Source organism: Pyxicephalus adspersus, chromosome 9, assembly GCF_032062135.1.
Source record: "Pyxicephalus adspersus chromosome 9, UCB_Pads_2.0, whole genome shotgun sequence".
NCBI classification, from domain to species: Eukaryota; Metazoa; Chordata; class Amphibia; order Anura; family Pyxicephalidae; genus Pyxicephalus; species Pyxicephalus adspersus.
The window spans coordinates 32,744,744-32,764,527 of record NC_092866.1 but is presented as its reverse complement, the minus strand read 5'-3'; the positions used below and the strand labels follow the sequence as shown (position 1 = coordinate 32,764,527).

At 38.5% G+C, this 19,784-nt stretch overlaps 1 protein-coding gene across 6 annotated transcripts in view; it reads left to right on the top strand.

Moving 5' to 3' along the window:
- LOC140337582 (uncharacterized) overlaps positions 1 to 16,684 on the top strand; it is a 186,491-nt gene extending 169,807 nt beyond the window's left edge. For all 6 annotated transcript variants that reach the window (XM_072421296.1, XM_072421292.1, XM_072421293.1 and 3 more), the window contains one exon: positions 8,009 to 16,684. In XM_072421296.1, the coding sequence (XP_072277397.1) occupies positions 8,009 to 9,486 (1,478 nt within the window). In that variant the 3' untranslated portion in view covers positions 9,487 to 16,684. The remainder of the gene's footprint in view (positions 1 to 8,008) is intronic.
- The last annotated feature ends 3,100 nt before the right edge of the window (positions 16,685 to 19,784 follow it).

The window sequence follows — 19,784 nt, the reverse complement described above, 5'->3', positions numbered from 1 at the left end:
TCTGATGATCACCTTACCTGTAAATCACCAATCATGATAAGCCTATGTACGACACTTCCCTACCAGGTTACAAGAGGTTCAAGCAACGTGCAAAGCAGAAATCCATACACTACGCACAGATCTCCAAAATTTGCCCAGAAGGGTGGATACAGTTGCTGATGATCTACAGGGTACTAAAACTCAGGTTCTGCAACTCCAAGACCAGGCCTCTACAATCAGAGATCCTAAACTTCATCTTGAAGACCTTGAAAACAGATCTAGGGGCAACAATTTTAGAGTACAAGGTCCTCTGGAAGCTACTGAACAGTCTGACCTCTGGTGATCCAACTTTTACTAACATCCTGGGGCATCCTACTGAAATCACATGGTTTGATAGAGTGCATAGAGCCTTGAGACCACCCGGCCCCCCAGCCAGACCACAGGATGTGAAATGCAGATTGCAAGATTATAGCCTGAAAGAATAAATCATGAACATAGCAATAAATATGAGAACTCTTGAGTTTAATGGTGTGCAAGTACCAGTTTATCCTAATGTCTCCTGGTCTACGCTTAAACTACGCCATGCTCTTCAACCATTGCTGACCCCTCACCGATGGGGGTTCCCCTTCAGCATGATGACTCGCTTGGATGGCAGTTCGGTGATTCTCAAGCAACCCGAAGATCTACCATGCTTTTGTATGAATCTTTTAATACCCTGTCCAACATTTACAGGATGGGACCCTCTTCCCTTTTTCTCCAGCGGCTCCAGCGAGAGATGGCAAGAAGCTCACAAGTGAAAGCACGCATCACACGACAGCCCCACAAGAAATGGTTCTCATGGGAACGCCACATACTTGAGTTCTCTGAATATTTCATGTGGACTCTATTTGACCATGCCAGCTGCCTCCCTCTGGAGCCCCTCGTCCACTGATGGGCGCTATTTTTGTCGCCTGGACTCCTCCTATGCCCCGCATTAGGATCTCCTCCTTGTTCACCTTTCTTTTTGGTCTCTGTCACACTGCTTCCAGATAGACCTTTGGAAAAGGATGTGATCCCCACCGAAATGGTTCAGCTACTACATTGTTTTGTCTGTTTTGTTTGTTTGTTTTTGTTTTCTTTTAGGTTTTCCCCTGTGCATTGGTCTCTCCTCTCTGCTCCCCTTTTTTGAACCTCTGGAGGATGCTCAGGTTATGCTGTCCTACTTATATAGTAATAGTTTTGCACTCTTTTTCTCTAACTATACCTAATGGTTAGGTTAAAATTGCTTAATGTTAAGAGCCTGAATTTTAAACGTAAACTGGTCTTACAAGAATTAAAATGCCAAAAGGCAGGCATTGCCTTTTTTCAGGAAACCCATTTGGATAGGTTGGGCACCTTTATTTTGCTAAACGACAGTACCCGAATGTATACTCCTGGTAAGAATAAAAAGTCAGCTGGGGTAGTCATAATCATTCATGCCCATACCACTTTTTAGGTTACTAAATCCTTATTGGCTCACTGTTTGGCTTGTAAAACAAGTGGATTTTAATCAAGTGGAGTTGGAAAAAACAGGAGTCTGATATTGTGCATTTGGGAGTTGTGTCTGTTTGACTGTTGGGTTGTGTTTGCTTGACTGTCAGTTTTGTGTTAAACAGCTTTTTTCCTTGCTGACCTCTAAGGGGGAATGGTCAAGGCTTTGCAGTTGGTTTAGGTTCCTAGGGCACTCATCTTGAGCTTGTTCACTGTTTAGCTTGTGAAACAAGTGGACTTTAAATCAAGTGGAGTTGGAAAAAACAGTTAAGTCCTCATAGTAACCACAAACTGTAAGTAAACTTTTATAACTATAATTGTAACTGGGAAAATGAGTGGTAGCAAGATGGAAAGTTTGGTTCAGTGCACAGTCTGTCACATGTATGCACAAATGGAGCAACAGCTTCTAGGTGAATACCGCTGTGACAAATGAGAGCAAGTCGCCTTTCTGGTATCTCGCATTGGAGAGCTGGAGAAGCGCATTGCAACACTGAAATCACTGGATCACCTTAAGAGGGATTTCCTGCTCACTGAGCAGGCAGTTAATGGCTTAGATGTGGAGGGTGGAGATGTTAATCTGGATGATCATGTAGGGGGTTGGGTTAATGTAACTTCAGGGAGTGGTAGGGCCCCCTAGGAAAAGAAGGCCAGTCCTGTGTTTGAGCACCCCAACAAGTATGCAAAGTTATGTGAAGATGTGCAGGTGGCAGATCTAGTGGTGGCAACTCTAGATGTTACTGCTACCCCTAACAGCCAGGAGAGCAGCACATCTAGTAGTGGTGGGGAGGGAAACGAAGTAAGGAAAAGACAATTGGTAGTCATAGGGGATTCTATGATCAGGAGGACGGATAGAATAGTTTGTCGCCCGGACCCCTTCAACCGAATGGTTTGCTGTCTCCCTGGTTCCAGGGTCTGCATGTGGTGGACCGAGTGGACAAACTACTGGGAGGGGCTGGACAGGACCCAGCCGTCTTGGTCCATGTTGGAACCAATGACAATATAGATGGAAGATGGAGGATCCTTAAAAATCAGTTTAGGGAACTAGGTTGCAATCTGAAGAAAAGGACCTCCGAGGCTATATTCTCTGTAATATTGCCTGTGCCATGCACAACACACGAAAAGGCAGAGGGAGCTTAGGCAGCTAGACGCATGGCTTAAGTCCTGGTGTAGAAGGGAAGGGTTTAGGATCATGGAGCACTGGGCTGACTTTTCATTGGGGTAAAACCTGTATGCCAGAGATGGTTTACACCTAAATGAAAGGCGGTCTGCTGTGCTAGGGGAAAAATATAGGGGAATGGTGGAGGGAGGGATTTAAACTAGGATGGGGGCGTGGGACAGTTAAAGAAGGCGGAAGAAAGGTTAGTCAGGGGTCAGACACTAGTGGAGGGTGAATGGGGGTAAGTAGGGGGGAGGGTTATGGATAATTGTAGGGAGCTTCCCATGTTACAAACAAACATTGGATTGTGCAGTACTAATTGTACTAAATTAAAAAGGATTTGGGAAACGATGGTAAAAGCAGCAATAGTTTAAACAGCCTGTTCACCAATTCTAGAAGTCTAGCAAACAAGATAGGGGAGTTGGAAGCATTATTGAGTGAGGCGGATTTTGACTTAGTTGGTATTGCTGAATCCTGTCTTTGTTCTTCGCATGACTGGGCTGTCAATATTCCTGGGTATACTCTCTTTCGTAAAGACAGAGTCAAACGAAAGAGTGGTGGTGTCTGTCTGTGAGAAGTGATCTAAAAGTGAATGTGAAAGATGAAATTGCGGATGGAACAAGCAATGAGGTCAAGGCATTATGGGTGGAGTTGAATGTGGGGTTGAATATCACACAATTAATTATTGGAGTCTGCTATAGCCCCCCCAGTGCTAAGGAAGAAATAGAAAATCAACTACTAGCACAGATAGGGTTCAGTGTTGGGACCTTTACTGTTTAACATCTTTATAAATGATATAGAGTTTAGGATTAAAAGTACCATTTCTGGTATGGTACTTTTCCATTCTGGTAAAAGAGGAATAGACTGCAGAGATGGAGACATTATCCTGTCCCTGTACAAAGCATTGGTCAGACCACATCTGGAATATGCAGTCCAGTTTTGGCACCTGTTCACAAAAAGGAAATTGTTGAATTTGAGAGAGTGCAGAGAAGGGCAACTAAATTAAGAAAAGGAATGGAGGAGCTCAGCTATGAGGAGAGATTAGCTAAACTGAATATTTTCTTCCTTGAGAAGAAAAGTTTAAGGGGGGATATTATCACCCTGTATAAATATATAAAGGGTTCATATAGAGAACTCTTTTCTCCATTATTCACTTTGAGATTCTTACAAAGAACAAGAGGGCACTCTTTGCGTCTGGAGGAATTTAAGCTCTGGATAAGGGAGGGATTCTTCACTGTAAGGTGTGTGAAAATGTGGAATCAGCTCCCTCAGGAAGTAGTTTCAGCAACTACTATAGATAACTTTAAGAAAAGCTGGATGTTTTTCTAGAAGCACAGAATATAACTGAGTATTAAGGCTTTAAGGCTTAGTCTACATGGACTGTTTCCCCAGCGTTTAACCTGAGGCTTTTAAAGCCCTTGTTTGAAGTCCCCATGCATTCCAATGGGCTAAACTACACCAGGACGTTTCCTTCAGGCACGTTTTTGCATTTTGACACAGTTTGCATTTCTACCAAGTGCTAAAACGCTTGTAGAATCGCGGTAAAACGCGGATAAACGCGGCATAGACGTTTTACAGCTTTTTCCAGCATTTAAAAAAAAGTTTTAAAACGTTAGAATAAGTGCATAAAAAGGCTTATAAACGCAGTAGGAACGTTTACATGCCTTTTTACAAAACGTCCATGTAGACCCAGCCTAAAGTAAAGATAACCGTGACTGTTGATCCAGGGAACAACCGATTGCCTCATGAATTCAGGAAGGAATTTTTTTCCCCTGTTGAAGCAAATTGTAGCAGGGTTTTTTTTGCCTTCATCCGGACCAACTCTGTCTTTATATTATATGGTTTTATATCTGGGATATGTTGATTTCCCTAGTGGTTGAACTTGATGGACTTATGTCTTTTTTCAACCTAACCTACTATGTAACTATGTAACATATTAGGAAAGTCGATTTATCATCTTACAGGGTTGGTTAGAGGCAAAAGAAGTTGTACTATGCAACATCTATGCTCCTAACACAGCATAAGGGAAGACAGTACTATCAACAGCGGCTTCATTATCACATAGTCATTTACTTGTTGCCAATTCACTTCTAACATACCAAATTGGTGAACAAACTGCTAAATTGACTCCAATGGCTCTAAAAGACTCTGATGGTACCCTTTAATATGACCTGGAAAATATAGACAAGATTTTGGGGAATATTATTACACTCTTTGGAATACAGTACATGACTCTCAAAGCGGAAGACTCGGCAGTCGAGAAGCTTAATGAACCCATCTCTTCTGAGGAAATAGCTGCGACAATAAAAGCTCTTCCGTTGAGTAAAGCACCTGGACTGAATGGTCTTCCATATCTTTATTATAAAACTTATGTCACTACCTTTTTACCGCATCTAACCTTATTATTTACCGATTTTCTGGAAGGGGCACTGATCCCTCAAACCATGCAGCATTCCTATATATCAGTGTTTCTGAAACCTGACAAACATCCCCAATGTCCTACTAGCTATTGAGCAATTGCCCTTTTATATTCAGATTTTAAAACATTTACTAGGATTTTAGCTACTAGACTAGGTAAATATCTTCCTGAAATCATATCCAAGGACCAAGTTGGCTTCATAACGGCCCACCAAGCTGGTGATAACACTACACACTCAATTGATATTATTGATGCCCTGAATAAACTTGATCAAGGAGCGGTGCTATTGAGTTTGGATGCTGAAAAGGCTTTCCACCGGCTCAACTGGCTTTTTTTTTTAAATCTGAGGTGGATAGGTATCACAGGTCCTTTTCTCCAGGCTATTACAGCACTCTATACTACACCTATTTCTGAAGTGCTCTTAACCCATGCAAACTCTCCTAAAATCACAATTTAAAATGGCACTTAATATTTGCTCTCTTTATCGAACCACTAGCTAGAATGATTTGTTAAGATCCTGATATTAAGGGCGTTCCTATTAAGACTAAGTCAGTCACTATTGCTTTATATGCAGATGATGTCTTACTGACTCTTACCTACACTCTTATTACTCTCCACAATTTTCATAGGGTACAGAATGAGTATGGCTACCTCTCTGGGTACAAAATTAATTAATCTAAAACAGAGGCCCTTTTGTTAAATCTACCTCATTCCCTACAACAGCAACTTAAAGCACAATACCCATACCGTTGGCGTTTTGATCATGTTAAGTATTTGGGAATTTTACTTACCTCATCTTTTTATATGCTGCTAATTTTCCTCCATTATTTAAAGACCTTTCCTCACCTATGCAAAAATGGCGCACTTTACCACTGACCTTTTTTGGCCGCATAGCCTTAATTAAAATGACCATCCTTCCTAAGCTATATCATTTTGCAACATTGCCAGTCCCAATTCCACGTTCTCCGCTTGGAAGATTGCAGGCTGCGATGCTTAATTTTATCTTTGGTTATAAGCAACATTGCTTACCCAAATCAGTACTGTGTTCCCCCTGAGATGGAGAAGGTTTGGGAGTACCTGATTTTTGTAAGTATTATTTAGCAACACACTTGCGCCAGCTTGCTTCGTGGTCCACTCTGCACTCTTTTAATATAGATCTTATATTTTAAGATAGATGGAAATTGAAAAACTGTGGATGGCACCTATACATTCCAATTCCTTCCTATGGAGTTCACATCATGATGCCCCAGAGGGCTCACTATTGGGTCCTATACATTTTGCTGGAGGTATATGGCTACATTGTAAAGATGCCTATGCCTTGACAACTTCTACTTTAATGATTAATTATTTTCATCTTTCACATCTACCTGACAGTCTGTCCCCTCAGATGGTCCAACCATGGAGATCCAACCATCTCTTTCAGATTATTCATATTGTGCATCCCTGCAGCAGATATCTTTTGTCATTTCAAGAGCTATGTGAGAAGTTTAAACTCCCTCATACTTGCCTTTATGGTTATCTCCAAATACAACATTATGCACACTGTAGCACTAGGAATTTAACATTTAGCTGTACAGGAGGACCATCACAAAGAGGGTTTATATCCGAGATTTATTCAATTGTAAACACTGAACCAGCATGTCCCTTTGTCAAACACCGATATATACTGAAATGGGAGCATACTTTGGGGAGAGAATTATTATTAGAAATCTTGAAAATTTTATGGGATAGTGCTTGTCAAAGCTAGGTTTGCACTATATATAAGGGAAATGCATTTAAAATAATTATGCAATGGTATCTCACCCCAAATAAACTACAGGCTATCTTCCCGACTGCTAGCAATTTATCCTCATTTAATTTAGTTTATTTTAATTTAATCCTCATTCTGGCCCTGGTAATAAGTCCCATGTTAATATTGCCTCAGGACTATCACTGGAAGTCTCCCCTAATTGATACCATACATTTGCCCCCTCTGTCTTACATCCTCCCTTGTTCTCAATCTTATTTCCCTCTCTTTCTTTCGTCTTTCTTTTTTCTTTTCCAAATTGACCGTTGAACCTGTTGATATCACTTTTTTTTATTGTTTACATATTAAGATTGTTGGGAAACCATTTCTGCTTAATATTGTCACAAAACCAGAAGAATTGTGTTGTTATATTCTGTATTTTTTGTTAAGAGCTAGTAATCTCTTTTTTAATATCTAGTTGGTATACATGTTACCATTTCTGGTTGTTGTTGCTTCTTTGTTATATGTGGTTCACCTTTTCATGTTTACATTTAATGTTTATTTTTTTTTTCTGTATCTGTATTTGTTAGGAAAATTATTAAAAAATTACAATTTTGAAAAAAAAATGTTTACTCCAGTAGTGCACAACAAGCGGCAACAAAATAGGCATTTCCTAACAAGAAAATCAGTATTCCATACTGTAACAGCTGGCCAAAGAAATCACAGGGTTTTGTCCAGAATGACAGGTATTTTTGCCCCAGATACAGGTTATGCAGAGTGTTTTTCTGTTTAGTCAGACAGTTTTCCTTTTGTCCTGAAGGTGGGGGAGCTAAAGAGGCCTGAGTATGATGATCAGGTGTCTCACCTGAAATGCATCCTGGAAATTGGGCTGGGGATATAAACTCCCAGCCTGCTTATTCCTATGGCTCTTGGCTGGTGAGCTGGGAAGAGGTCCAAGGTGAACTGTGAATAAAGACACAGGCTTTAGAAGGGAACTAACAGTGTGTTAGTGGCCAAGTGGCCAGGCTTTTTTTGCTGTTTGTTTTATTTTGCCTGTTTTGTGTGCAAATAGTATTAGTGAAAAAAACCCTTGATGCACTTTTAATCTGCTGGGCCTGTTTCCTGTTTGAAACACCCCTCGTTGCTACTGGCGATTCCACAATACATACAGGTTTTTTTTATCTGCTTTTGAATAAACAATGTATTTTTTTATTTTTAGGAAAGGCTGAAGAGTTTCCCAAAAAGACTTTGGGTCAAGATATACCTGTACATCTACTACCAGTTAGATTAGTTGCAGAGCCCAATGGTCAGAATAAGGCGGAAAAGGAAAATCCACAACATCCCACCAAAACCCCCATTCATAATAATGACAATAACTCAAATGCCACTGATAACATCTGCCAAAATGGCACTTCTGGAGTTACTGTAGAAGGAGAGATTAGTAACAAGGCAGGAGAATTTTCTTCTGCAGAAGCCATCACTCCCAAGGATGTGGACCAGCTAACAGTGGTTAATAATTCTGCAGAAGCTCCAGCAGATAAATCAAAGCTTGATTATGTCACATCTCCCAGCATTTGCCAGGAGATTAAAGAAGAAATCATTTTGTGCCAAAAAAACATTTCTGGGTCCAATGAAAGAAGAAGAGTACTTGGATGTAATTCTGCAATAGGAAAATCATCTAAATCCAAAACAAATATCAATAGCCTTAATGTACAAGACAGTTTCCTTGTGGCAGAATGTAAGCCAGAACTTGATACTAAAATATTGAGAAATTCCACAATCACAGATGGTTTGGACAACAGTCAATCACAAAACGTGCAGCCAGATTACATAACAGAAGTGGTCATGTCGGTTTCAAGTGCAACATGGTGTAATGAAAACACTGTTTCCACACAAAGTGAGAGTGAGACTTTGTCGGTTATTAGGAATGATCCTTCTCATGATTATTTGACCCTTTCTCACCCAGCAGAATTTAATCTTCCTACTTTGGAGGATCAAAGTTCCACCACCACTTATACAGGACAAAGGAGCTTTCTTCTACCCCCAGAACTAGAGACCAGGAGATGTTCTTCACAGTATGATAACATGTCTGATTTAGATCAAGAAGAATGGCCACCATGTCCTACTGATTTATCTTTGGATGAATTAGAAAAATCTTTGCACTCTGACATCTGTAATGTTCTTGACTTGTCCAATGAACAACACAAAAGTTCAGGAAAGCTTCAACGGCTAAAACCTACAACATTTTACCAAGGACCATCAAGCAGTGTGCCCTCATTGCTTGATATTGATTCCAGTTTGAAAGGGCCAATCAGTTCTCACTCAACTTCTTACCCTTCTTTAAATGATAACTTTTGTCCCTGCCAAGTTATTAAGACAATTACCTTGGTTCAAGTCTGCCATTGTACTATTCAAGGCTTTGAAGACAGCAAGCAGGTAGCATCTCCACTCTCTCACAAGTCTGAGAATCTGAAAGATTCTTGTAATACACAGGAAAATCAAGTTGACCAAACTGAAAGCCAAAAAACGTTTGTAAATGGGCCAATGAGTTCATGTGAAAAGCTACCACTTCCAACCAGAAGTCCTAAACCGGAAATACCGGAGAAACCAGCAGCTTTTAATAAAGCCCTGTCGGATAACAACTTTTACTCAAGCAAACAAATTATGTCTCGGATGACCAAGTCAATATCATTCTAGACAAGAATATAAAAAGCATGGTATGCCATCTGCTACATCATGTTCTACAGTGTGAGTCATTTTTATGCTGGACATAAAAATAGTATTGACCAATTAAATGGACTTGTAGATTCAGAACCACATGCAGTATTTTCAGCTGCACTGGTTTGACTGGCTGGATTTTAACTTTTTTTTTTATTATTTTTATTCTTTTTAATATAAACAAATCACAAAGTGCTTATTTTTTACTATTTTCATTCTTTTGCTTTTGTGTTGGAAAACCTAGTTTTTAATAAAATTGTGTACTTAACCTTTAAACAGCCAGTTTAGTTAGTAGCTTGCAAGTGCTCCAGACCAATTTATTTTAGCAAATTTTGTTTTTTCCTATTTGTGACATTTCCTTGCTACTTATTATTACACGGTCACCTGTTAGTGTATTGTAACAAAGTGGCAAAAGCATCTTTTAGAATTTCATCAAGGTGTGGAAATTTTGAAAACAGGGTTGTACACACAGCGCCACATTTCATTTGTCACACATATATCTAAACTCTCAAAGATTAGGCCTCAGAGATGCTGTAGGGAGAAGTAGGAGGTAGTAGGAAGAAGGGTAGGCAGTGTATTAAGTTGATTTTTATAACTTATTTGATTGGACTGAAATAATGTATCTAGGGAGAATACTGCTTACCAGGCCACTGCTGTAATGTGTATTTATGTCCACTTGTCACTTGGGGGCAGTATGAGACTATAGTTTCCATACCGAGGGCAGTCAGCTGACTGCTCGATCCTCTGATGGGATGGAATGATCAAAGCATTCCAAGCATTCACAGCAATACGAGTAAACCCGGCTGGGACTTATTTGCACTGCTTATCTCACATGAGATAACTTGGCTGGGGCAGACAAAGGGTTAAAGGTGGCATAATCTCTGTTTTATAGATACAGAATTTTCTTTTGCATTGATTGCAGTTCTAGCACATGGTCTTTTTGTAATAATTTGTGTTATGGCTATGGAAGTGTTAAATGCTACTACAAGCTATTTATACATCCTCTTAATATGGCTAAATGTACCTGGCTTGTTAAAATTTGAAATCAAAATTCAGCTGGTACATTACATGTACAGTGATGCTTCGGCTAACAAAGATAATTAATTTCAAAATAGCATTTGTTAGCTGAAATCTTTGTTAGCCGAAACATGTGTTTTCCCATAGGTTTTCATAGAAAATCATTTAATTTGTTCTGGATGCTGCCCACATTTTAAAGATAAGTATTATAAAAAATAGTAAAAAGCACAATATAAAAGATCATAAACTCACCAAAGGCTGAGATGAACAGCTTCCCAATTGGAACAGTCTCAACATTTTAAGCAGTGTGGTATCAGTTACTGAATAAAATTCTCACTGTGAGTTAATCACAAAAAGCACAAAAAAAAAACTTTATAAAGGCTAGACGTTCATTAACGTCGGGGGGCAAGTTGTTCTTTGATATGCAAAAAGAAACAACTGCAGTTTGTCTTGGTCATTAAAGAGTTACAAGAGGTTGCAGAAGAGCTCACCCCCCTAAGATCACCCACAACCCCAGCTGTGTTTAGAAAAAAATTTCTTCTGCAAGTTATGCAAACTGCCCCCCCTCCCCCCATTGAGCCTTTGTCCTGCACACAAGCAGCAGGGAAGCCCCGCTCTTATGTAAAGCAATTTCTCTCTCTCTCAATTTCTGATACAGTATACAGGAAGTACTGTACATTTGTCATGTATTTATCAGGCGTCATACCTCCTTTTTATTACATTTGTTAGTTGAGTCCATATTTGTTAGCCAAGTCTCCTAAACAATGAAAAAAAATTGTTAGCAGGGCAATTTGTTAGGTGAGGTACCAAGACATGCATGCTTCATAGAAAAAGCAGCAAAAAATGGAAGTATTTTAATCATGGGCGATTTCAACTACCCTGACATTGACTGGAGTAATGGCACTACAGGAACAGCAAAAGGTAAAATGATACTCTGTTGGACCTGGTTCTTTCTAACAATACAGAGCTTATAACAAATGTGCAAATAAAAGAGAATCTGGGTAGCAGTGACCATATTATGATTTAATTTAACAGGAAGCAAAAACAGGAAAGATAAAAACATTTAATTTTAAGAGAGCTAATTTTCCATTATTAAGGGCGGCTCTCTGTGACTTGGACTGGGAGACAATATTGTCCTCAAAGAACACAGAACAGAAATGTTGGGAATGTTTTAAGTCTGTTCTACAAAAGCAAACTGAAAAATATATTCCAATGAGTAATATGTTTAAGAGGCTAAAATTAAAACCTATGTGGCTCACAGCTGATGTTAAAAAAGCCAGAAGAACAAGAAAAGGGCATTCCAAAAATATAAAAAAAAAGGATTAGCTTCATCGTTTGAAACCTATAAAGAATATAACAAAAGATGTAAAAAGGAGATAAAATGTGCAAAACTTCAAAATGAAAGACAGATTGCAAAGGAAAGGAAGGCAAACCCCCGAAAATTTTTCAAATATATTATTAGCAAAAAGATTAGATCTGATGTAGGCCCCTTAAAGGATGTTGCTGGGTTGGTAAATGAGGATAAAGACAAGGCAGATTTACTAAACACTTTTTTTTAGCTCTGTGTACACGAAGGAAAATGACAGAGCTCAACTCCCAATTCATAAGTGCATGAATTATGGCAATGTCACTGCCATAAATAAGTCACAATGGCTCAGAATTTATATGATTGAGAAACAGCTGGGAAAAATTAGGGTTGACAAAGCACCAGGACCTGATGGATTACATCCACGTGTCCTCTAAGAGCTGAGGTCAGTTATTTCAAAGCCATTATTTCTAATTTTTCGAGACTCTTTAATCACTGGCAAGGTACCGATGCATTGCCGTAAGCCCAATGTGGTTCCTATCTTCAAAAAGGGAGCAATGTCATTACCAGGTAACTACAGGCCCATTAGTTTAACGTCTATAGTTGGAAAGGTCTTAGAGAGTTTGATAAAGAAGTACATAGAGGTGTTTCTGCTAGAAAATAATATTATAAGTAATAGTCAGCATGGCTTCAAGAAAGACAGAAGTTGTCAAACAAATTTACTCTCCTTTTTTGAGGAAGTAAGTAAACAGGTAGACAGTGGAATAGTCCATAGGTTTAGAAAAGTCAATCTGTAAATGGATAGAGAACTGGCTTAAAGATCGTATCCAGAGAGTTGTAATTATGTCTCATACTCTGAATGGTCTAAGGTTATTAGTGGTGTACCCCAGGGTTCAATGTTGGGGCCTTTACTGTTTAACATCTTTATAAATGATATAGAGTTTGGGATTAAAAGTACAATTTCTGTGTTGGCAGATGACACCAAACTATTTAATGGAATTAAGTCCATACAGGATGTCTATAATCTACAAGCAGACTTGGATGTACTGTTTGATTGGGCAGCCAAGTGGCAAATGACATTTATTATAGATAAATGTAAAGTTATGCACTTGGAAGCTAACAGCATGCATGCTTCATACTGTCTAGGGCGAATACATTTGGGTGAGTCAGAAATAGAAAAGGACCTGGGGGTTCTGGTAGATCATAGACTTATTGCAGCATGGCATTGCTGGTATTATCTAAAGCTAGTAAAGTAATTTCTTGTATTAAAAGAGGAATAGACTGCAGAGATGGAGACATTATCCTGCCCCTGTACAACGCATTGGTCGGACCTCATCTGGAATATGCAGTCCAGTTTTGGGCACCAGTTCACAAAAAGGACATTGTTGAATTGGAGAGAGTGCAGAGAAGGGCAACTAAATTAATAAAAGAAATGGAGGAGCTCAGCTATGAGGAGAGATTAGCTGAACTTATTCTATTCTCCCTTGAGAAGAGACGTTTAAGGGGGGATATGATCACCCTGTGTAAATATATAAATGGTCCATATGGAGAACTCTCTTCCCCATTATTCACTTTGAGATCATTACAAAGAACAAGAGGGCACTCTTTGCGTCTGGAGGAAATGAAGTTTAAGCTCTGGAAAAGGAAGGGATTCTTCACTGTAAGGTGTGTGAAAATGTGGAATCAGCTCCCCCAGGAAGTAGTTTCAGCAACTACTATAGATTGCTTTAAGAAAATGCTGGATGTTTTTCTAGAAGCACAGCATATAACTGGGTATTAAGGCTTTAAAGTAAAAATAACAGTGACTGTCGATCCAGGGAACAACCAATTGCCTCATGGAATCAGGAAGGAATTGTTTTCCCCTGTTGAAGCAAATTGTACCAGGGTTTTTTTTTGCCTTCCTCTGAACCAAATATGTCTTATATGGTTTTATATCTGGGATATGTTTATTTCCCTAGTGGTAGAACTTGATGGACTTAAGCCTTTTTTTCAACCTAACCTACTATGTAACTATGTAACTATGTATCCTTGTATATGTATACATGTGTCGTTTATAGAAAAAAAAATATCTAGAGCTAAACTAACAATAGCACTTTGTCAGTTTGGCATTGATTGTGAGGTAACGTAAGACGTATGTTACAGTAACATGCATCTTTACAATAGATATGTGCATATATTCCCCCTACACTGATTTTCATCAGCTAAACATTGAGATGAATGGAAATTCCCTACTAACATTGGGGAGAGTGAGAAGTTTTATGTACTACTGATCTTCTCATGGCTGTGTTATAGCTGAAGTAGAGCAAACCTTGACCATTCTTAGGCCAAGCTGATGCAACTCAGCAGGGGGTTTATTAACTGTGCCATTTTGTTTAAATTTAAGTATTCCATTCTATGTCCTGTCTGCTAAGTGTGAGTTTCTGCTTCAATTTTCATTCTTAGAAAAGTAGTCCTTTTATTGTATGTCATTTTACACAAGAAGGTAGTTGGTAAGTTATGTCATTATTATGACCATAATAGGGACATAACTTACCAACTACCTTCTTGTGTAAAAGGACATACATTAAAGGAGCTACATTTCTAAGGCAGGTGGTGCCTTTAATTTTACATCCAGAGCTGTTCAGATTGCTTGAAAAAGTAGTAAGCCAATTATAGCAATTTCCTGCTGGTTCCTGTACACAGAGGGTCTGATTTATGAAAGCTTTCCTAGATTGGACAAGATAGGAGAACCTGGTTTAACCAGCAAACCCGGAATTAATTTTTTAGGAGTCATTTGCTATTAGTTGGCAAATGTTTTCAGTCTTGGATCATATCCATTTCTGGTTTTCTGGATTACCCAGGTTCTCCCATGATAGCCTATCTTCTCCAGGCTTAGATAGCTTTCATAAATTGGGCCCAAAGTTTACAGGGACCCCTAGTTTACAGTATCTTAGAAAAGCAGCCTTTTAATTAGTGTGAGCTCTAAGGGACCTCAATTCTGTAAGAATTGTGTAAGAACATTTTTAGTCAGCTAAGCAATAGATTTTTAATACACTGAGTAGCACATGATTGTTTTTTTCATTATAAATGTCCTATTTGCAAAATGTTTAAAATCTAAAGGCCTATATTGGGTTTTTTGTCAATTATTTATTGGATGTAAAATATTTAAAACTTGCTTGATGGTTATAATAACCCAAGAGAAATGTTGATACTGTCATTGCTGATTTTTCATTCTGCAAATGCTAATTGTCTGTTTTACTGATCAGTACTTTTTGGTTCAGTAACTCTTTGCCAAGTGTATGCCGTACAATGGTCACTGAGTGCACCACCAGGTAAATTATAAATATCTACCTGATATTAATAGTTTACCAAGTAGAACCACTGTGCACCCACCCAGCAGCCGACCACATAGGTAATGTAAATGAGTAGGGAGTGTTTCTTACAACCGGCAGTCCATTGGAGTATTCCCCAATGTTTATAAAAACACCCAAAAGATCCAGCTGGGTTGTGTAGTTTTGTAAATGGCATCCCATTAGCTGATGATTGTAAGGGGGCACTCTGAGCATAGTGAGTCAAGTGACACTTGATCAGGCCAAAAATTTGTGTTCTTGACCAATGTTTGATCAATATTTTGTTCTTTTATCAATCAGGGTAGATTTTAGTAGATTTCCTTTTGCCACATATTATTAAATCTAACATCTCATCTATTATAAATTATTAATAGAAAATATTTCACAATGCACGGTATATGGCAGTGATGGAACCTTTTAGAAACTGAGAGCCCAAACTGCAACCTCAAAACCCACTTATTTATCGCAAAGTGCCAACACTGCAATTTAACCTGAATACTGAGGTTTTACTTTAAAAAAATCAACTTATACGTTACCATCTTTGGTCTTAAAAGAAAACACAATAACAGAGCTTTTAAAGACACAAACAACTTTTTATTGAAAGGTAAAAGTTTGCATTTGGCATGCTTTTGAACAAATGTGATTTTTGCTGTGGTATGCATGCTGATAATTTGTCTAACCTTGGCTCATACTTTGTAAATTTGAGAGCAACACATGCAGCACTTAGGTCATCTGTTAGTCTGTTTCTGGTGTCAGATTTGATATAATTCAATGCTGAAAACAGTCGCTCACAAGCATAAGATGATCCAAACAAAGGAAAGCAATATCTGGAGAATTAAGAAAACACAGGGTTGTCTCCTTCTTACGGAACTGTAAAAATCTGTTACTAAAATTCACCTTTGCAGCTGCTACAATGCTAGAAAATGCCTTGTAGATTCCCAGATGGCTTGTAGGATTGTCTGCAAATGTTGTAGAATTTTCTGAATGTATTTTTAGATTTGGAAAATATTTCAGCAGCCTACTTTCAATGTCTCTTTTAAAAACCTGCAGTTTTCTTTCAAATGTTTTATACAATGTTTTTACACATCACAAAACATTCTTTCTGCTGTATTCGCTTCACCTTGTGGTTGTTTGTTCAGTACATAAAAATATACTGTAAATCTGTAAAAAAAAAAAAAAAAAAAAGCATATGGTTGGTAAGCCAAGCCATATCAGTGAGCTGTTGAAATTCCAGCCTTTTTCTATTTAAAACAGCCTAATTTCATCCAAGCAGGCTACAAATCGCTCCAGGACTTGTCCTCTACTCAGCCACCAGACAATATTGTACATACGTAAATAATTATACTGTGTCTGAACCTCCACAAGAAGTGCTTGAAACTGTCGAAAATTCAGAGCACGAGTCGTGATGTAATTCACCATTTTTGTGATATCTTCAAATGAAGAGGATGAGCACATTGTCAATTTTTTTGCTGCTTCCCATGGCACAAAGACCTTCTTGATGTATAATAAAATGGAACTGAATGACTTGATGTTTTTTTTTTCTTTAACCAACTGTATGAAAGCAAATGTTGCCGCCACCATAGAAGGTGCCCCATCACTAGTAATTGAAACCACTTTTTCTGGTGACAAAAAGCCTCCATCACAGCATTGTAGATATATATCCCTTGTGTTCTTTCAGGCAAAGACACCAGTTTCACCAGCTCTTCTTTCATGATGTCACCAACAGCATAACGCAAAATGAATGCTAGCCTTGCATGAATGTTTATATCTCTGCTTTCATCCAAGCACATGCAGCCTTTTGTAGGTCAGTGGTGAGCTGCTGACTAACATCACTTGCCATGTGCTGGACTCGATCTTTAACAGTATTTCTGCTAAGTGGCATCTCAGGGATGCATTGAATAATTTTATCCTTATATGGGAAATAAAAAAAAAAAGAGACAACATGGTCATTTTGATAATATACCTATCAGAGAGGGGCCTACTATATTTTGCTATGCACAGGGACATTTGAAAACTGACAACTGTTCTAGTACGATAGTTGCAAAAACTAAGATACTGGGAATGATATTTCCTCATTTTCTTTTAGTTTCAGCAAGTTTGACAACACTGTTGTAGTTGGTGTCAAAGTGTGACACACAACACTCTCATTACACAGAAGACGTAACACTTTCCTGTTGTGTTCAATTGCTCCAAATTACTCTACCCAGGCCTCTTGGAATGATCTTCCACTATCTGTACAGCAATCGCTCTCTATGACAGAACCAATCCATAAACCATCACCTGCAATGAGCACCAACCTGATAGGACTGATAAGAACATAAGAGCCAATGGCCCATCTAGTCCAGCTCTTGTATCCCACAGTGGCCCACATCTATGAAAAGAAGGTAGCACATACACATCAGGGCTAAAAACCTGTGCTGGACTTTTCCTCCAGAAGTGTGCCCAATCCCCTCTTAATGGCATCTAGGCTAGATGTCATCACCACAGAGCAGAATTAGCGCCTTCATTTATTTCAGTAACTAAGACCTTGTCACTAACAGAAAATGATCAACATCTTCCTAGTAAGATGCAGACAGAAAAAATAATAATAATACATAATATTTATATCTCACATTACAGTAATGCAGGGAATTTTACTATACGCATGCCAACTGCAAATCTCATTTGTTAAAGTAAAAATTATGAGAGAAGATTGATGTTGCTTGCAGGTTCCAATGATTGCAATACAGGGCAGAAAATAAGTCAACTAGAGACATTTTACATAAACTAATTATGGGATTAGTGCAGCACATGCATTGTGTTCAACTCCCTATAAGCAGTTTAACATTTTTTTTAACAATCAAAACCCACATTATTACCATATCTATTTAAGCCTGTAGACCACTAATATATATATGTGTATGGACATATTCACGCTAATGAAAGGTTAAATATGTTTCCCTTTAAAACTCAGTAAACAGGTCCCCCAGTGCTGTGCATTGGAGGAAACAATATTATATTATTAATCCTAATTTATATTTCTCTACACATTTACAGGGCGTAAAAGCTGTTGGCTTTTACAATGAAATTAAGCTGTTGCTATGAACAATACACACATTTCTAAATATATTTATTTGTTGATAAAGATCTAAACTCTAAAATAAGAAAACTGTACAGGCCAAGCAGTGTTTTACATGGGACCTTCAAAAGAAATTATAGAAGAGAATATTGGAATTCAGGAGGGCTTCCTTTTTTGTGTTCTAAAATTTGTTTTGGTATATTGACTCTTTTGGAATTACTAAACAAATAGAAATATGCAATTTAGGGGAGTTGAGAGAACTTGGAAAAGGAAAGTGGGAGTAAAGGCCTCACATTTGTACTGGTTTCACATCAGTAGCAATGTGGCTGCCGGGGAACTTTTATTAGAGAAGGAACTGGCAGCCGGGGAACTTTTAACTGGACATTTTATTAGAGAGATAGGCACGGCAGCCTTCAAGCTCCTTCAGTCACCTGTCTCTGCCGAGTAGTGCAGCATTGGTGGATTTAAAAACGTATATTACCTCCCCCAGAGTCAGGTCCTTCCCTTCTATGCAGCCATTCATTGTATTTTACTTCAGTTTTGTGGCTGCATGGAGGACATAACACTGGAGATTAAAAGATTTATTTTAATCTACTGCTGTACTACTTCACATGGCTGGAAGAGCAGCACTTACCAGGAGAGTGTCAAAAGGGGGCTTCGGTTGGGGGGAGAACGAATAAAAGATCAGCCCCCCTATTCCAACCTTGAGTTTCTACTTACAGACAGCAATAAGGAGCCAACAACATTTTTAACTTTTCCTCATTGCATACAAAAAAAAAGCATAACATTTGAAGACTATAAAACTGCAGATCTGCATTTTATAAGGTACTATTTCTCAAAGAGTGGGGTCTTTACCATTGATGGTACTTACCCTACCTGTAGGTAGTACACTGTGGACCAATAGTTATATGCAGAATATGTTTGTGTCAGCTACCAGTGGTAGAGTCAAATTAAAATGCACCTCCCGCCTTTAATCCTAAACAGGGCATGATTTTCTATTGATGAGAAAAGAAGGAGCTAAGCAGTATTATTTGACACAGAACTTTGGTTTAGAGGCCTTTTGGGACAATCTCACATGTGATTCTGGGGTGATTTTTAGTTTTAGCTACCATGATTCTCTGCTTTTCTTTGTGTATAAGAGACTATATAGAGCAGGGGTATCCAAGCTAATATCCTCGAAGGCTGAAATCCACAATCATGTTTAGCATTTCCACAACAAACAGCATTTTAGGGGTTGTCTGGGACGTAATATTACTTATATATGGTGCCTGCATAAAAACACGGACTGTGGGTAGGTACGCTGCCTCAATCCGGCTGACCACGTTACACAGTTTGGTACATTTATTTGTAATGTAAATCCCGAATAAAACATCTTTGGGTACCTGTATGACAAATGTCTGAAGGAAGATACATATTGGCATGTGGTATTTTGTATTATTGCATTATTGAGGTTTTGTTTTTAACACAGCGTTTACCTAAAGCAGAACTAAACTTGTCCAAATATTCTTCCTTTTCTGGATTATCTTTTGGCATCTTGATTGGTCATGCCCGGATGTCATAACTGAAA